The 20,193-nt window shown below is 48.9% G+C and overlaps 1 protein-coding gene across 1 annotated transcript in view; it reads right to left on the reverse strand.

The window, feature by feature from the left end:
• Positions 1-435: 435 nt before the first annotated feature.
• Positions 436-20,193, reverse strand: part of LOC310825827 (uncharacterized protein) — a 168,978-nt gene continuing 149,220 nt past the window's right edge. Inside the window, exons 71-73 of the mRNA XM_083699648.1 lie at positions 14,746-14,928; positions 6,801-6,971; positions 436-592 (exon numbers count right to left, since the gene is read on the reverse strand). Coding sequence (XP_083555774.1) covers positions 585-592; positions 6,801-6,971; positions 14,746-14,928 — 362 coding nt within the window. The 3' untranslated portion in view covers positions 436-584. The remainder of the gene's footprint in view (positions 593-6,800; positions 6,972-14,745; positions 14,929-20,193) is intronic.

A 20,193-nucleotide genomic window follows, 5' to 3' on the forward strand; every position in this document is an offset into this window, starting at 1 on the left:
TGCCAGACAGGAGATAAACAACAACAGGAGAAAAGCAATATTCAAATTTCTGTTTTAAGACCGCCTTTTCTGTGATGTAGGTGTGATGTATCTGAGGGGTGGTCTTAGGTTATACCCCTTCTGTGATGTATGTATGATGTTTCTGGGGGTGGTCTTGAGCTACAGGGTGGCAATTTCAAAAGTCTTTATAAGGCCTTGCACACCATTTTTCTGGGTCCCTCCTCTCTCCTGAGGGTGAGGGGAGCACCCTGTTGCAACAGATCAATAAAGATCAAGCTTACTAGCTGCTTTGCTTCTCGATATTCTCTGTTATTCTCTCCTACCAATAGGGAACCCATGTAAGGACTCTATATGGGCTCTTGGATACCCCATAAGGGAAAAGGCCAATTTTTGTTTACAACAACGTTACCATCTTCCAAGCAAAGAAACGGAAACTCCTTTCCCAATGGATTTATTTCTCCCCCAAGTGGTTTCTCCCTTGTTCACAGAACAGGTAAGTGGCATAAAAACAAAATCTGGCCTTTGTCCAACTATCCCAAATGTACAGTCCTGGTTGGTGCTGCTTCTTCATTCCCATCAACCGGTCACCGTCCTGTGGCAGATTTCCAGAAGGGAAGGGAAACAAAAGAAAACAAGAGCATATCTTGAACATTTTTATGGAATAACTCAGTCCCCACCTACAGTGTTATCTGCAATGCATTCAGGGCTGACAATATACTTTTAGGGGTGCTAAGGGATGCGGGTGGCGCTTGCGGGATGTAAAAACGTATTGCAGCCAAATACAACATTCCTACAATGCACATGGTGGGGAACGCTTTGTATCACTCAGGAGAAAACTTGTTAGTTCCTCCTGGGCTTGGGCAGACTTCCTTTGCATGTGACTTAATGTGGGTGTGGCCTGTTTTTGGACAGAGGACCACATGGCCTCCGTGTTCTGCTCTTCTTGTATAGTGGTACCTCGGGTTACATACGCTTCAGGTTACATACGCTTCAGGTTACAGACTCCGCTGACCCAGAAATAGTGCTTCAGGTTAAGAACTTTGCTTCAGGATGAGAACAGAAATCGTGCTCCGGCGGCAGCAGGAGGCCCCATTAGCTAAAGTGAAGTTAAGCACAGTTTCAGGTTAAGAACGGACCTCCGGAACGAATTAAGTACTTAACCCGAGGTACCACTGTACTTCATTTTGCGTTAGGAGAAGTGACTGCTGAGTCACAGTTATTTGAGAATATTTCCCTTACGGATAGTTCAGATAGTTATATGTTGTTCTGTAAATTAAGTCTCCCTTCAGGGATCTTATTGTGAACTGGGTGGTTGTAAGTAAACTAGTTTTATGTTAACTTTAATCAGATGGTCGTGTCTATTCTTTTAGGAGGGATATAAAAAGGGAAACCAGGAATCTTAAATAGTGAGGCTCAGATGAGCCTTCAACTAGCTAACCGCTGTGTAATTTAAAAGGGGGATTGTTTAACAACTCTGCTAAGTTATATAACTTGCTGGAGAAAGTTAGGAAGGATATCATAAAATAATATATCCTCTCCTGCCTCCCTAAACATCCCCACAGTGCTGTGGTCTAAACCACTGAGCCTCTTGGACCTGCCGATCAGAAAGTTGGGGGTTTGAATCTCCACGACGGGGTGAGCTCCCATTGCTCTGTCCCAGCTCCCGCCTCCCTAGCAGTTCGAAAGCACACCAGCGCAAGTAGATAAATAGGTACCGCTGTGGTGAGAAGGTAAACAGCATTTCTGTGTGCTCTGGTTTCCATCATGGTGTTCCGTTGCACCAGAAGCAGTTTAGTCCTGCTGGCCACACGACTTGGAAAGCTGTCTGTGGACAAACACCGGCTCCCTCAGCCTGAAAGCGAGATGAGTGTTGCAACCCCATAGTCACCTTTGACTGGACTTAACCGTCCGGAGGTCCTTGACCTACACCTGAGGATTCCTGGTCCAGGACCATAACATCAGGTTGCAACACCAGGCTGGTCCCCAAGCCACCTGCCATGGTGCCTCATTTTACAGTCCTGATCGGCAAGCCCAAGAGGCTCGGTGGTTTAGACCACAACGCCACCTGCGTCCCTCTAAAGAGAAGGGCCTGTGGCTCAGTGCTTGGGCTTCTGCCTTGCTTGCAGCAGGTCCCAGGTAGAGCTAGGAAAAGACTCCCTGCCTTACCCAGGAATTAAAGGCAGCAAAGGAAACTGGATAGATTTGTGTGAGGGACCAAGGGGGTCCAGGATGCCCAAAGATGGTAGTGTTGGAGAAGCAAATGTCACTGGCAGAAGAAATTGGGACTCAGTAGAAGAAGGGAAGTGTGTGGGACGTGGGTGGCACTGTGGTCTAAACCACAGAGCCTAGGGCTTGCCGATCAGAAGGTCGGTGGTTCTAATCCCCGCAATGGGGTGAGCTCCCGTTGTTCAGTCCCAGCTCCTGCCAACCTAGCAGTTTGAAAGCACGCCAGTGCAAGTAGATAAATAGGTACCACTTTGGCAGGAAGGTAAACAGTGTTTCCGTGCGCTCTGGCACTTGTCACTGTCCTCCGTGCGCCAGTAGCGGTTTAGTCCTGCTGGCCATATGACTTGGAAAGCTGTCTGTGGACAAACGCTGGCTCCCTTGGCCTGAAAGCGAGATGAGCGCTGCAACCCCATAGTCACATTTGCCTGGACTTAACCATCCAGGGGTCCTTTACCTTTAGGGGAGCTGCACACAGAGGGTGTCTTGTGTGACATGTAATTGACATGATGGTAGCGCACAGGGGGTGGGTTTCTACTGGACCACCCACACATTTTTCTGCATTATTGTATTTTCTGCGATGCTTCCCCAGTGTTACTGCATCATTGCCATCTAGGCAGGTGGTACGGCGAGACAAGAACCGTACCTTGGAATATGTGCAGGATGAAAAGCTACAGGATCCCAGCAGGAAATTACAGCTGGAAACTAACCTCTATTGCATATTGAACTCTTCAACTTTCAAACTCCAAAAATGAGGGGTGCTCAGAAGTTGTAACTTGGGAAATTCAATGGCCAGGGCTGTAAGGAGCTGGAATCCAATGATACTAGGAAAACTGCAGGTTTCCTGTTTTTGGATTAGGCCATGAGTAGGCAAACTAAGGCCCAGGGGGCTGGATCCGGCCCAATTGCCTTCTAAATCCTGTCTGCAGACGGTCTGGGAATCAGCGTGTTTTTACTTGAGTAGAATGTGTTTTTATTTAAAATGCATTTCTGGGTTATTTGTGGGGCATAGGAATTCATTCTTCTTTATTTTTATTTTTCAAAATATAGTCAGGCCCCCCCACAAGGTCTGAGGGACAGTGGACCGGCCCCCTGCTGAATACGTTTGCTGACCCCTGGATTAGGCAGAGCCACAATCTGCTCTCGGGGGGGGGGGGGTGTCTCTTCTTCTTTTGTATTCGGGTCACAACATTTAGGAGGCAGCTCCTAATCGATCATGAATTGGTTTTCCCACAAGTGCTGCCCCTTCACCAAATTTTGCCCAGAGTGAAAAACAAAGGGGAATGAGAGGACCTGTCGGGATTTGGAGCGATATACAGTGGTACTTCGGGTTAAGAACTTAATTCGTTCCGGAGGTCCGTTCTTAACCTGAAACTGTTCTTAACCAGAAGCACCACTTTAGCTAATGGGGTCTCCTGCTGCTGCCGCACCACTGCTGCACGATTTCTGTTCTCATCCTGAAGCAAAGTTCTTAACCTGAGGTACTATTTCTGGGTTAGCAGAGTCTGTAACCTGAAGCGTATGTAACCTGAAGGGTATGTAACCCGAGGTACCACTGTATATGCACATGGGACGTGGGTGGCGCTGTGGGTTAAACCACCGATCAGAAGGTCGGCTGTTCGAATCCCTGCAATGGGGTGAGCTCCCGTTTCTCGGTCCCTGCTCCTGCCAACCTAGCAGTTCAAAAGCACGTCAAAGTGCAAGTAGATAAATAGGTACCGCTCCAGCGGGAAGGTAAACAGTGTTTCCATGCTCTGCTCTGGTTCGCCAGAAGCGGCTCAGTCATGCTGGCCACATGACCTGGAAGTTGTACGCTGGCTCCCTCGGCCAATAAAGCGAGATGAGCGCCGCAACCCCGGAGTCGGTCACGACTGGACCTAATGGTCAGGGGTCCCTTTACCTTTACCTATTTATATGCACACTTTAACGAGATCCACGAGGTTTCTCGGTGAGGGAGGGGAGCGTGCAACTGCGTGCTGCAAAAGTTCCCAGCTGCTCAGAACTTTTGCTCAACTCCCCTTTCTCTTGCACGTTATTCTCCTCTTGCTTGCGTTGAGGGCGTGGGTGGGGAGGGAGGAAACTGACTGTGGAGAGCGTCAATCAGGCATCCGCGTAGCTGGTGCAGCAGCTCAGCTGGAAAGAGGAGGGTTAGCTCATCAGAACAGTAGCTAAAAGGGGTTTAGCATCAGCCAGCAACGGACTGCTTCGTTGCCAGCTGAATCCAATTTCTGCAAAGGTGTCTTTACGCAAAGCCACATACCGCCTTGCAAGGAATGGGGGAAGTGGAGGCAGGAGAAAATATGGTACCTGCATCAGTCCTTAATCTGAAATATTTTCCAGGAGGCACTGGCAGCCTGGCAGGGCTCTGAAGAACAATCTTTGGGGCTGGGACACAGGCAGCTGTTTCACACTGAGTCAGAACATGGTCAGGGTTATTGTCTACCCTGACTGGCAGCAGATCTCGGGAAATTCAGGAAGGGCTTATCTCCCAGTCCTACCGGGAGATACGGGGAATCAGACGTGGGCCACGCAAGGAGCTACAGCCCCCCCCAAAAGAACAAAGGAAGGTTGAGTTAGAACACTGCTCCATTAATCTCAGCACTGCTTTCTATGTTTGGGGAATAATAATAATAATAATAATAATAATAATAATAATAATAATATACAAAAAACCCCCACACATCTACAAATAAAAGCATATCATCATTCTAATCTAATCATTACATACATATACACATACAGTGGTACCTCGGGTTACATACGCTTCAGGTTACAGACTCCGCTAACCCAGAAATAGTGCTTCAGGTTAAGAACTTTGCTTCAGGGTGAGAACAGAAATCATATTCCGGCGGCAGTGGGAGGCCCTCTTAGCTAAAGTTGTGCTTCAGGTTAATAACAGTTTCAGGTTAAGAACGGACCTCTGGAACGAATTAAGTACTTAACCCGAAGTACCACTGTATTGACTTCCTTCCTTTGTTCTAAGACCTCAAAATTTTTACTCTTTCTAAGTTGTGTGTTTTTGTTTTTGTGTGTGTTCTTTTTTCTCTTTTGTTTCCCCCCTTGTTTGTACTGTTTTATTTTGGATTCAATGTTTGTAATTTTTGTTGTAATTTTGCATTGAAAATAAAAATTTAAATAATAATAATAATAATAATAATAATAATAATAATAATAATGATTTATACTCTGCCCATCTGGCTGAGTTTCCCTCAGCCACTATGGGCAGCTTCCAACAGAATATTAAAACGATAAAAGGTCAAACATTAAAAACTTCCCTAAACAGGGCTGCCTTCAGATGTGTTCCCAAAGTTAGATAGTTGTTTATTTCCTTGACATCTGATGGGAGGGTGTTCCACAGGGCGGGTGCCACCACTGAGAAGGCCCTCTGCCTGGTTCCCTGTAGCCTCACTTCTTGTGGTGAGGGAACTGCCAGAAGGCCCTCGGAGCTGGACCTCTGTGTCCGGGCTGAACAATGGGGGTTCCATGCCGCCAGGGTCGTGGGTGTGCCCATGCCCCCATGCAGGGGGCGGGGTGAGGGGCAGAGGGCCAATGGAGCCCCCCCCCTGCCCAGCCCTAGACCTTGCCACTGCTGAAGCAGCCCCAGCCCCATGTAACATGGCTGTTACGCCCTCCATGTGATACCCTCCCTGAGTCTGAGCTTTGCAAGGCTGCCTGGAGCGGGTGATGTGGGGGATCAATGGCGCACAGTTGCCGCATCCCCACGCCACCCTCTCCGAGTGGCCTTGCAAGGCTCAGATCCAGGCAGGGCGGCGTGAGAAGAGCACAACAGCCACATGCCCCTTGGTCCCAGCCTGTCAGGTGTGCGTGCAGGAGCTAGAGCCTGTGATCAATAGGACTTTGCAGGACTGGGGCCTTCCTAGGTTTGTTCTGGAGAGGCAATGCGCGGCCGCACACATGAGGCCGATTGGTAACTCACAGCACCTGGTGGCAAGAGCCGGGAAGGGATATAAGGTCAGCATTTCCCTTCGGCTCTTTGCCACAGCAACACATTTCTTGCCTTGCTGCGTTTGACTCCTCGACCCTTGCACCCCTGACTTCGTGACTCTTTGCTTCCTGATCCTCGGATCCTTGACTTCGTGACTCCTCGCTTCTTGATCCTCAGACCCCTGACTTCTTGACTCCTCGTTTCTTGATCCTCGGACCCCTGACTTCTTGACTCCTTGCTTCTTGATCCTCGGACCCCTGACTTCGTGACTCCTTGCTTCTTGATCCTCGGACCCCTGACTTCTTGACTCCTCGCTTCTTGATCCTCAGACCCCTGACTTCTTGACTCCTTGCTTCTTGATCCTCGGACCCCTGACTTCTTGACTCCTTGCTTCTTGATCCTCGGACCCCTGACTTTGTGACTCCTTGCTTCCTGATCCTCGGACCCTTGACTTCTTGACTCCCGGCTCTCTGACCCTCAGACTCTTGGCTTCCTGACTCCTGGCTTCTGGACCCCCGTTCCTGCTCCCACCCCGCCATCTTGCTCCCGGTCCTGACATCCCCTGCCGGGACATCGATCGCCCATGAACCGGACCGTGACACAGCCTCGCCAGCACACAAAGCCGCCTCACCTGTAGTCTTCTTGCACCACAGCTCGCATTTCTGCTTGGATGGAAACTGATTGGCGTTCCCTCCACAGCCTCCAAATATAAAAGGCCGGCAGTTGTTGGCTGCCTGGTGGTAATACCAGAGGACTGTGTACCGTAGACAGGAGCCTTCGTCCATTGGCAGGGCACACGGATCTGCAAAGAACCACAAACAGCTTGTGAGTGGGTGAGACATCATCATCACTTCAAGGAACTTTGGGTGGAGAGGAGAGAGGAGAGAGGAGAGAGGAGAGAGGAGAGAGAGAGAGAGAGAGAGAGAGAGAGACTCAACGTGCTAAATGAAAATCCAATTTTAAAACCCCAGGTACTACCAGTGCCATTGGTATACGTGGTGCATTATAAATACAGTGGTACCTCTGGTTGTGAATGGGATCTGTTCCAGAGGCCCGTTCACAACATGAAAGGAACACAACCTGCAGCAGCGCGTCTGCGCACACGCGGGTTGTGATTTGCTGCTTCTGCGCATGCGCATGACGTCATTATGCGCGTGTGCCCTTGCGTGAGTGGCAAAACCCAGAAGTAACCCTTTCTGGTACTTCCGAGTTGCTGCGGGACGCAACCTGAAAAAACGTAATGTGAAGCAAATGTAACATGAGATATGACTGTATAGGTCCCTGGCGGTAACAATCTAAAATTCAGCGCATGAGAAACCACAGAGGAAGCAAGGGGGGCAGAGAGATGGGGTAAGAGAGTGGAGAAATCGGAATGCATTTCAGTCACAGCTAAGGAGGAATGCGGGTGGCACTGTGGTCTAAACCACTGAGCCTCTTGGGCTTGCCGATCAGAAGGTCGGGGGTTTGAATCTGCACGACGGGGTGAGCTCTTGTTGCTCTGTCCCAGCTCCTGCCAACCTAGCAGTTCGAAAGCACACTGGTGCAAGCAGATAAATAGGTACCGCTCTGGCGGGAAGGTAAACACCGTTTCCGTGCGCTCTGGCTTCCGTCACGGTGTTCTGTTACACCAGAAGCGGCTTAGCCATGCTGGCCACATGACTGGAAAGCTGTCTGTGGACAAACGCCGGCTCCCTCGGCCTGAAAGCGAGATGAGTGCCGCAACCCCATAGTCGCCTTTGACTGGACTTAACTGTCCAGGGGTCTTTTACCTTTTACAGCTAAGGATGTGGAGAAAAACTTTGATTCAGGTCAAATGCGAAGAAAAACCACCCTATTTTGCACTATCCAAAACAACACAACAACCGGAAAAAACACAACCATCCTTTGAAATTTTCACTTTTCTGAATTTTGCGCTTGCAGCTACTGTACTATGTGACAGCCCCCTGAGATATTTGAAGAGACGTCTCCTGCTTTAGAGGGTAGGACTCGAATCAATGGCTTCAAGTTACAAGGCAGGAGATTCCGACTAAACTTCAGGAAGAAATTTCTGGTAGCAAGCCATTCAACAGTGGAATGCACTAGCCCACAGGAGATGCTGGACTCTCCCTCCTTGGAGGTTTTTAAGAAGAATGGTGGCGAGGAAGGGAAGAGAGGTCTGCAGGCTGCATGCATGTGCCCCCACCCCACATGTAGTTATAGTTTTAAACTGTAATTAATAATAATAAATAATACATTTTTAATTATACCCTGCCCTCCCTGGCCAGAGCTGGGCTCAAGGCGGCTAATACCAGTAAATTTACAACTAAAAAACACACAAACCAATTTAAAATACAGGTTAAAATATAATTTAAAATGCAGCCTCATTTTAATAGTAGCCCATAGATCAAAACCATAAGGGGAGGGAAACATAAGGGTCAGACTGAGTCCAAACCAAGGGCCAGGCGGAACAGCTCTGTCTTGCATGTCCTGCGGAAAGATGTCTAGTCCCACAGGGCCCTAGTCTCTTGGGACAGAGCATTCCACCAAGTCGGGGCAAGTACTGAAAGGGCCCTGGCCCTAGTTGAGACCAATCTAACCACCTTGAGGCTCGGGACCTCCAAAGTGCTGTCATTTGTGGACCTTAAGGTCCTCTACGGGGCATACCAGGAGAGGCCGTCCCTCTCCTGTGTGAAGCCCCCAAAATAGATCACAATCTGGATCCAGCTCAGGTTGACCCTGGAACCTTTGGCGGTGCCTGCGTCCTTCTAACTCCCAAGCAGAGGTTGAGTGGTCATCTGTCAGGCGTGCTTCAGTTGAGATTCCTGCATTGCAGTGGGTTGGATTGGATGACCCTTGGGGTTCCTTCCAACTCTACTGTAATGGTTCTGGGGTTGCTCGTAAGTAAGTTGCCGCCACTCCTGGCTAGGTTACCTGGTTGAACCCTTTCTGTCTAAACAGTCCTTCACTTTGTGGCTGTCTCAGTCGCTGGCAGAATCCGTCAGTGGGCGTTTCTTGAACTTCTTCCAGCAAAGAAGTTCTTTGATGCCAAGTCTCCTCCTACTCTCCCTGCGCGGAAGTCTTCTGCGCAGGGAGGGTGTGGGCAGCGGAGGACCCGTGCTCTCCCCGCTGGTCTCCGGCGAAGAGTCCTGGAGCCTCCTCTCCGATTCCCCCATCTGCCCCCCTTCTCCACTGGTGTTACGCTGTTTTTCTTCCCCAGCAGATGGGTTGCCTATCTCCCAACTGGGACCCTCTCCGGCATCCCCCTGGAGCCTTCCCTCCGCCTCTAGCTCCGATGGCAGTTCCCTGACATCTACAATTTGATGAGTGCATGGATTTCACATCCATGGGATACAGCGACAGCCACAAACATGGACAGCTTGTAAAGGGGGTTGTGGTGTAGTGGTTAAGAGCGATAGACTCGTAATCTGGGGAACCGGGTTCGTGTCTCCGCTCCTCCACATGCAGCTGCTGGGTGACCCTGGGCCAGTCACACTTCTCTGAAGTCTCTCAGCCCCACTCACCTCACAGAGTGTTTGTTGTGGGGGAGGAAGGGAAAGGAGAATGTTAGCCGCTTTGAGACTCCCTAGGGTAGTGATAAAGCAGGATATCAAATCCAAACTCTTCTTCTTCTTCTTGTATGAATTCACGGAGGCTATCAGTGACAACTTGCTGTGATGGCTATGCTTAGACAGGGCTGTTGTGTTTTGGTTCTGCTTCCGGGCTTCCCATTGCGGCATCTCACTTGCCATTTTGGGAACAGGATGCTAGAACGGATGTGGACTGTTTTCGGCCTTATTCATCTTCTGATGTTCTTACTTTGTCAAGAGGAATCCCACTCTCATGTCAACAGGCAGTTTGTTGCATGAGCGCTTTATACTAAACCTGAATGCGGCAGCTAGACTGGTGACTGGGAGCGGCCGCTGAAACCACATAACGCCGGTCTTGAAAGACCTACATTGGCTCCCAGTACGTTTCCCAGCACAATTCAAAGTGTTGGTGCTGACCTTGAAAGCCCTAAATGGCCTCGGTCCAGTATACCTGAAGAAGGGTCTCCACCCCCATCATTCAGCCCGGACACTGAGGTCCAGCGCCGAGGGCCTTCTGGCAGTTCCCTCACTGCAAGAAGCCAAGTTACAGGGAACCAGGCAGAGGGCCTTCTTGGTAGTGGCACCCACCCTGTGGAACGCCCTCCCATCAGATGTCCAGGAAATAAACAACTACAGTGGTACCTTGGGTTAAGAACTTGATTCGTTCTGGAGGTCCTTTCTTAACCTGAAACTGTTCTTAACCTGAAACACCACTTTAGCTAATGGGGCCTCTTGCTGCCACCGCACGATTTCTGTTCTCATCCTGAAGCAAAGTTCTTAACCCGAGGTGCTATTTCTGGGATAGCGGAGTCTGTAACCTGAAGCATATGTAACCTGAAGTGTCTGTAACCCGAGGTACCACTGTATCTGACTTTTAGAAGACATCTGAAGGCAGCCCTGTTTAGCGAAGTTTTTAATGTTTGATGTTTTATTGTGTTTTTAAATATTTGTTGGGAGCCACCCAGAGTGGCTGGGGAAACCCAGCTAGATGGGCAGGGCAATAAATAAATAAATAAATAAATATATAAATAGAACTTTGCACCCAGCTGATGTCAACCATAGGTGAAAACTCAGCTTCATATTCGCCAATTTCCTTCGCTGTTGAAAAGAGACAGGGTTCCCCCCCCGGGGGGGCTGGTTAAGCCACTTCCCCCCTCCCCTGCCGCACATGTGCTCCATTACCAGGGACACTTCCTCTAGTGAAAGTGACTCTCCGAAATGCCATTTAATTCGCTGCTTTTCACCCCGTAATGGGCTTGGCGTGCTCGCCACCGCCAGCGCCGAGACGGATCCATTATCTCCTGATCCCCTGGAGCCGCAGAGGCAAATGGAAATCCACCGGTTAATGAGGGCATGCAAATAAATTTGCTGAGAGATTTAAATATTGATCGCTACGGGCTCGGCGTGGCCCGCACACCCCCCTCTCTCCCCGCCGTACGAGGAGCTCTTGATAAAAATGTCACGGAAACAATCGCCGTGGCGGCAGAAGCATCGGGAGCAATAAAAAGGAGACTTAATGGCTTTTAACGGCTTAGGTGAAAAGGTTGGGTGTTAGTCAGAGGGGAATCGGTGGCCGTGTTGGGGGAGGCTGGGGGGTGAATGTCAGGGAGCTGGGGGGGGGGAAATCTGTATGTCTGAGAGGGTCCAAAACTAAACAGGAGGAGATGGGTCTGTCCAGACGGCAGAATCCTGTTAGCATTCAGATTTGCTATCTGCGCTCAACGCCGGGGAAAAGCTATTTATAAGCCCGGCTGCCAGCCACTAATGGGATGCTGAGCTGAGGGTCAATCGCATGTAGGCCTGCAACACTCCACCCCCTTCAAGCCCCCAGGGCTCAAAAACTGTCCTTGTTCGCATGGAGAGAAGTAATCTGGCTTGAGTAAGGAATGGGGGAATTGGTCAATTTCCATTTCTCAGTTTTTCTATCTTAAGGTCAAATCTCCATATTTCCACATCACTTTTTATTTAGTCCTTGCAAAAATCTGTCCGCACATTTTTTGCAAAGCAATTTTTTGGTAAGTCACATTCGCGGATCTATGCCTTCTAATGCACACATCTGCACGTTTTCATAAATATCACTCGACGGGAGAAACAACCTCGCAAAATTCAGAGAAGTGCAAATTTCAACGGATGGTGGAATTTCGTTTTACGTACTTTTCTGGAATGTGTGAATTAGGTTCCCCCCCACTTGATCAGATTCCACACGAGCCCCTCCTTGAACCTGTTGCTAATGGCAAGTAGCAGAGACGATTGGAAAGTCCAGCTCAATGGAAGACTTGAGAGTTAGCAATAAACAATTGGCTTAATTCTCATGGAGGTGGCAAAACTATCTCCGGTCTGGACTGCAAGCTCTTACATGCTAAAAATGCCCTGTATGTATAAATCAAGCAGGTCAGGCGGCTAGAACCCTTACCCCTGACAAGCTAGTTCTCTATATGCGGGGGAATTCTTTGATGGGAAAGCGTTCCATCTCATGAGCACCTAGACGCCCTCTTTATTTTGGATTCTTAATGATATGTGTGCTGTGGGTTAAACCACAGAGCCTAGGACTTGCCGATCAGAAGGTCGGCGGTTTGAATCCCTGCGACGGGGTGAGCTCCCGTTGCTCGGTCCCTGCTCCTGCCAGCCTAGCAGTTCGAAAGCACGTCAAGTGCAAGTAGATAAATAGGTACCACTCTGGCAGGAAGGTAAACAGCGTTTCTGTGCACTGCTCTGGTTCGCCAGAAGCAGCTTAGTCCTGCTGGCCACATGACCCAGAAGCTGTATGCCGGCTCCCTCGGCCAATAAAGCGAGATGAGTGCCGCAACCCCAGAGTCAGTCACGACTGGACCTAATGGTCAGGGGTCCCTTTACTTTTACCTTTTTAGAAGAAGGGAGAGCCCTTTGATATCCTATACTTCCTCATTGCATTGGCACAATAAGCTAGATGGGTTGCTAATTGTCCTTTTTATTGAGGTTCCTGTTCCTTTTCTTAAAAGCAGTACTTCAGGCACAGGAAACCTGGGGTGTTTTAATTCAGGTTTGGTAGCGGGAGAGAGAAAGCGAGTGCAGGAAACGCAACAGGCGCTAAGGAAAATGAAATTAAGGTTAATACACGCCTCCCCGCCTGCGCCTAACAGCCCAAGTCCTCCACATCCCTGTTGTTGACCCTCCAAGGTTTTTGTGATTAGAAGCTGCCTTGACCCAAACCCACATACCACCTGGGTGCGCAGAATTCAAAGCATTGCTTCCCCTCCTATGGCGAAGGAATGCAGCCTCCTTTTGCAGAGTGGAAAGGGGGCAAGCTAAGTCTGTCAGGCGCACATTGCCCTGATGGATGTGGCAACAATTCAGTTCCCAATTCCAGGGGGTTTGGATGCCCAGGGATCCTGGCACATGATATTCAGACAGGGAGAAGAGATGATGTTCGAGAGCACAGGTGTACCATGCCACAAAATTATACAGCATCATCTCCTGGTGTAGTGTTTTCATTTTGTTTGTATTTTTGCAAGTGTTTCCCACATGTCATGGATGCAAAAATAGTGCATTAGTAGCGGGTTTATACTGGACCGTCCGCACACGTCATTGCAGGTAGTTCTGTGATACATCCCCCATGCTACAGCACTAGGGATGCAGGTGGCGCTGTGGTCTGAACCACTGAGCCTCTTGGGCTTGCTGATCAGAAGGTCGGCGGTTCGAATCCCCGCGACGGGGTGAGCTCCCATTGCTCTGTCCCACCTCCTGCCAACCTAGAAGTTCAAGAGCACGTCAAAGTGCAAGTAGATAAATAGGTACCACTGTGGCAGGGAGGTAAATGAAATGTCTGGGGAAATTCAGATGTATGACAGCCGATGGGTAGATTTTGGCGAATTCAAAGCTCAAAAACCTTTTCCTTTTTTTTGAGATTTGGCAAAGAAAGCTCAGCAACTTTTGGAAAAACAAAAAAAAAAACAAAAACAAAAAAACACTCAATAATTTTGCTCCCCAAAGTCCAAATTTTCACTTTTTGAAAAATGGCAACACTATATTAAGCGCCATAGAAATTAAACAATCAATCAACCATCAACCACCCATCTTTCTTAAAACCTGTCACGAGGTGGCTCTGTCTGTCATTGTTGCTGCCACCTGATACTGATACTTGTCTTCTGCCTTTTGTTGTTGTTGTTTAGTCATTTAGTCGTGTCTGACTCTTCGTGACCCCATGGACCAGAGCACGCCTGTCTTCCACTGCCTCCCGCAGTTTGGTCAAACTCATGCTGGTAGCTTCAAGAACAGTGTCCCACCATCTCGTCCTCTGTCGTCCCCTTCGCCTTGTGCCCTCCATCTTTCCCAACATCAGGGTCTTTTCCAGGGAGTCTTCTCTTCTCATGAGGTGGCCAAAGTCTTGGAGCCTCAGCTTCACGCTCTGTCCTTCCAGGGAGCACTCAGGGCTGATTTCCTTCAGAATGGATCAGTTTGATCTTCTTGCAGTCCATGGGACTCTCAAGAGTCTCCTCCATAATTCAAAAGCATCAATTCTTTGGCTATCAGCCTTCTTGATGGTCCAGCTCTCACTTCCATACATCACTACTGGGAAAACCGTAGCTTGAACTATATGGACCTTTGTCGGCAAGGTGATGTCTCTGCTTTTTAAGATGCTGTCTAGGTTTGTCATCGCTTTTCTCCCAAGAAGCAGGCGTCTTTTAATTCCGTGACTGCTGTCACCATCTGATCTGCAGTGATCTTCTGCCTTACCGTTATCCAAAAGGCACGAGCCACCCATTATTTATCTATCCATCCCTTCATCCATCCATCTCTCAATCGAGCCATCAATTGGACTTACAGCGAAATATGATTCCGGCATCTTCCACTATGGCCAGCTTTAAGTGGAGTTAAAGATCCATCACTCTCTAGCTCCCCGGGCAAAATAAGGATTTCCCTGCCCACCCCACATGGCTGCTTTTGGGAGTGCATTTCATGCCTGTCACTGAGTGCCAGGAAAAATGTCTTCCAAGTTGCCAAACAAGCATCTTAGGGAAGAAAAAGATTTACCTGCCAGAGGTGGCACAGATTCTCTCAGCAGAACACCTCCGTTGGTCCTGTTCTGTACTTCACCAAATAATCCTTGCTCTGCCAGACCTTCAGGCAGCAGAGACCTTTTCGCTGTCTCTTGGGCATCTGCCAGGTAATCGACATCGGGGTCTGCCAATCTATTTGCCAGGTGGAAGTTTTTGCCTGTTTGAAAGGAAAATGAGAGGGAGGGAGAGAGGACAAGACTTAGGCCCCAAATATCTGTATCCCTACAGACCCTATTGGGTGCTAAGATCGGTAGAGGAAGCCCTCTTGGTCGTTCCACCACCCAAGGATGGTGGCTCAGGAGAGGGCCTTCTCTGTGACAGCCCCTAAGATGTGGAATTCCTACAGAGGTGTGTCTGGCACCTTAATTGTTATAGATTTTTCATATGCAGGAGACATACCTCTTCTCCCCTGGCCACCTTGCTGGCCCAAGTAGGACCAATTCAGCCAGCTAGCCCTGGGGATTATCTAATGGATTTTTGATTTTGATTGTTATTCATGTTTTTGGTTATGTACTGAAGTTCTCACCCTGGGCCAGCAGGGGATACTGTAGATAGTTATGCAAATGAAGGATCAAAAGTGATGTTCAGTGATTGGATAGTTTGTATGCAAATGAAGGATCGAAAGTGACGTTCAGTGATTGGATAGTTTTAGAAAGTTGCAACAGTTACATTGTTCTGGAGCTCTATATAAGCAGGCTGACTGAGCTCTTCAGTTCAGTTCTGTCCAGCTTACAAATAAAGAGCTGCTTTGGAAGAATCGCTGTGTCGTCTGATATGTTCACCCACAACTTAACATTTTTATACTGTATTTTATGCTGCTTTTATAATTAAGTGTTTTAAAGTGTTTAAAAATTTGTTGTTAGCCGCCCTGAGCCCAGTTTTTGAACCAGGAAGGGCGGGGTATAAATAAAAAATTATTATTATTATTATTATTATTATTATTATTATTATTATTATTTACTCTGACCTTGACACCAGGGGTGTGTGTGTGTGTGTGTGCGCGCGCATATTTAGGATCCAAACTGTTTTTCTCATTGCAAATTGTTTTAACTAATTTCAATGTTGCGTTTTTATATAGCTACAATCCACTCTGGGAACTTTACGGGGAAGGGCGGATAAGAAATCTAGTCAGTAATCACCACCATTATCACCATCAATCGCTTCCCTGTATGGGATTTCTTTTTTAATGTCTAATGTTTTGCAATTTTTTATGCGCTGCAAGCCGCCTAGAGTGGCTGTGGAAATCCAGTCAGATTATTATTATTATTATTTAAATTTTTATTTTGCCTTAGACAAATACAGATAAATATAAACAACCAAAATTACAAAAGAAAAATCCTTAATAATGGAAAAAAAATTACAAAAAAATTACAAAAAATATCAAAGTACATGGCATAGAACATAAGCCATTATGAGAAAGAAAAAAGAAGAAAGAAAAAGGGAAGAAGAAGGAAGAAAGAAATAAAAAAGGGAAAGGGGAAAAAAGGAAACAAAACTAGATAATTATTTAAACATTCCCATTCTTCTTTCACCATCTTTTTAGGTTTGTCATCTGTCAGCTTTGCAAGCTCTAAGTACTCCCACAATATTATTATTATTATTATTATTATTATTATTATTATTATTATTATTATTAACTTATTATGAGACATTTCTGCCTCTTGCAGCTACCTATTTGAAAGTTTAGAAATGCCATACTTATCCCTTGGAACAGCATTGTGTTCCCTGTTCCCAACTCACCGGCACAAGCTGTGATAAAGGGAAGAGAAAAAGAGAGTTTGACACAGTACTTTGGGAAAGTGCAGTTTGAAAAGGTTTCTTAACACCCTGCCTTCCCTTGTTTGGTTCTGAGGGCACTAGAGTACGCCCAGGGAGGACCTTTTTGCCCAGGCTGAGGTTTGTATTTCCTTCCGGGCAATTTGCTGGGGGCCACACTTCATTTCACTTATAATTTGTATACTGCCTTCCTATATATTAATATATGTAAACCGGTTTAGAAACTTAAGAAACAACAAGGTCGGCAGTATAGATCACATGCCTAATAACAATCTGATCCAAAGAAGGCACAATAACTTTAAAATAGGCAACATTTAAATGCAGCAATATTTGGCAACCCATTAGAATATAATAAAAAGGTAAAGGGACCCCTGGCCATTGGGTCCAGTCATGGCTGACTCTGGGGTTGTAGCGCTCATCTCACTTTATTGGCCAAGGGAGCCAGCGTACAGCTTCCAGGTCATGTGGCCAGCATGACTAAGCCGCTTCTGGCGAACCAGAGCGGCACACGGAAACGCCGTTTACCTTCCCACCGGAGCGGTACCTAGTTATCAACCTGCACTTTGACATGCTTTCAAACTGTTAGGTTGGCAGGAGCAGGGACCGAGTAGCAGTGGCGTAGCGTGGGTTGTCAGCACCCGGGGCAAGGCAAGTAATTTGCGCTCCCTAACCCGTGGATTTTAGTAGGGGCAGAGAGCTACGAGTGCGAGCGCGCCCCCCCAGATGTTGCGCCCGGTGCGGCCGGCCCCCCCTGCACCCCCCACGCTACGCCACTGCTGAGTAGAGGACAGTAAAATTAAATATCAGCAAATAATAATAATTAAACAGTTCACACATATCAGTTACAATAAAGAATTACTGAAGTATAATCAATAAAAATAATGGCAAGTCACAATGCATAAAATACCACAAAAACATCCAAACCATGTAAAAGGATCAAATTGAGAAGCCAGCAGTGGGTGAGGTTAAAGGCAAAAGTGGAAGGAAAACAAATAGCCAATTTTAACATTGCACAATAGGATAGCTTCTATGCAGGCTCTCACAAACCCCACAAGCATCCATCCAAAATCTCTATTTCGCTGGCTGGCAATAATGTATTTACAGTTGTACCTCAGGTTACATATGCTTCAGGTTACATACGCTTCAGGTTACAGACTCCGCTAACCCAGAAATAGTGCTTCAGGTTAAGAACTTTGCTTCAGGATAAGACCAGAAATCGGGCTCCGGTGGCACGGCGGCAGGAGGAGGCCCCATTAGCTAAAGTGGTGCTTCAGGTTAAGAACAGTTTCAGGTTAAGTACGGACCTCCGGAACGAATTAAGTACAGTGGTAGCTCAGGTTAAGTACTTAATTCGTTCCGGAGGTCCGTACTTAACCTGAAACTGTTCTTAACCTGAAGCACCACTTAGCTAATGGGGCCTCCTGCTGCTGCTGCGCCACCGGAGTACAATTTCTGTTATGTTTGCTTTGCTGTTGTTACTGTTCAGTTTTAAATCAATTACGGTCGTAACTTCCGCTTACATAAACTTCGGGATACATAAGCGGCAAACCCGGAAGTATATTTCTGGGTTTTTGCCGCGTGTGTGCGCGCAGAAGCGGTCCCTCCAGTTGCGGAAACGTCAGGATCCGACCAGATCTCCAGAACAGATCCTGTCTGCAACCGGAGCTACCACTGTATTTGTATTTTACGCATTGTGACCAATTATGATGGCTTATAGCTTTTAGCGAAAAAGAGTTAATTCAAAGCATTCATTCATCCAGCCAGATAACTAAGAGGGTGAAATATATTCGGAGTTGAGAGTGGATTTCATGCTCTTGATTCAGCTCATAGTGATGAGGAGCAGTGGCGTAGCGTGGGTTGTCAGCATCCGGGGCAAGGCAAGTACCGTATTTTTCGCACCATAGGACGCACCGGACAATAGGACGCACCTTGTTTTAGAGGGGGGAGAACAAGGGAAAAAAATTCTTCCGCTCTCTGCCCAGCGCCCCTTCAGCGAAGCGGCAGGAGGCGCTGCGCAGAGAGTGGGAGAATTTTCCCCCTCTTGTTTTCCCGCTCTAAAACAAGGTGCCGTTTAAGGTGCGTTCAGGCGGCTACCTTGGAAACCTGGAGAGCGAGAGGGGTTGGTGCGCACCGACCCCTCTCGCTCTCCAGGCTTCAGGTTCCTTTCGACCTGCTCCTTGGGGCTGGCGGGGGAAGCCCACCACCAGCCCCAAAGAGCAGGTCAGGGAGCAGCGGCCATAGGCGCGCGTCACCTCTCCAGCCGGGAGAGCGCGGGCCGCGACCCTCTCCCGGCTGGAGAGGTGACACGCGCCTATGGCAGGAGCCTCCATAGCCGAGCGTCACTTCTCCAGCCGGGAGAGCACGCGCGGGGCTACAGTAGCCCCCCGCGACCGTCTCCCGGCTGGAGACGCGGGGCTGGGGCGGGGGAAGTCCGAGCTTCCCCTCCCCCAGAACGGGACCCAGAGCCATGCCGAAGCGGCGCGCAGCTTTGGCATCGCTTTGGGAGCTTGCGGGGCTGGGGGAGGAGGAAGCCCTCTGCCAGCCTCCAAACCATGTCGGGAGACAGCGGGAGGGCGCGCTGCGCCTCTCCTGCTGTCTCCCGAGTTTGCGGGGCTGGCGACGGGGAGGAGCAGGCTTCTCCCCCCCGCCAGCCTTCTAGCCAAGTTGGGGGGCAGAGGGAAGGGCGCGCTGCGCCTCTCCCGCTGTCTCCCGAGTTTGCAGGGCTGGCGACGGGGAGGAGCAGGCTTCTCCCCCCCGCCAGCCTTCTAGCCAAGTTGGGGGGCAGAGGGAAGGGTGCGCTGCGCCTCTCCCGCTGTCTCCCGAGTTTGCAGGGCTGGCGACGGGGAGGAGCAGGCTTCTCCCCCCCGCCAGCCTTCTAGCCAAGTCGGGGGGCAGCGGGATGGCAGCGTTCCGCCTCCCCGCTGTCCCCCGAGCTTGTGGGGCTGGCGGTGGGGCTCTCCTGAAGCCTGGAGAGCGAGAGGACCCCTCTCTCTCTCCTGCTTCAGCGACCCCTCTCTCTCTCCAGCTTCAGCGAAAGCCTGCATTCGCACCATAGGACGCACACACATTTCCCCTTCATTTTTGGAGGGGGAAAAGTGCGTCCTATAGTGCGGAAAATACGGTAATTTGCATCCCCTAACCCGTGGATTTGCGCCCCCTAACCCTAACCCCCAGATGTTGCGCCCAGTGCGGCCAGCCCCCCCTGCACTCCCCACGCTATGCCACTGGTGAGGAGGAATGGAAGTTCCCCCAGAATGTCTGCTTTATATACATTATTTACACAATGGGCCCCATGTGATTGGCTAATTCCGGGATTCCCCTGTAGGCCAATCAGGTTGTGGATTCACTTCCACCTGGAGCTGGATTGGGTGGCTCTAGGACCAATCAGACTGCTACATTTTGGATCCTATTCAACTCAGTACATAACACCCCTCCCCTCTAAGTTCCAGTCCTGCCTGGGAGATTGTATTCATAGTTCTCATAACAGAGGGATTGTCAGATTTAAAGGACTTCTAGCCAGGCAACAAAACAAAACAAAACAAAACACTCAAGAGGTATAAAGCAGAGCCAATGAGCAATGTGGCCTGAGGAGGCTTCCAAGGGCCAGGCAGAGAGGTCTGGAGGGCCACATTCATTCCTCAGGTCT

Source organism: Podarcis gaigeae (assembly GCF_964106915.1).
Source record: "Podarcis gaigeae genome assembly, chromosome: 10".
Classification (NCBI taxonomy): domain Eukaryota; kingdom Metazoa; phylum Chordata; class Lepidosauria; order Squamata; family Lacertidae; genus Podarcis; species Podarcis gaigeae.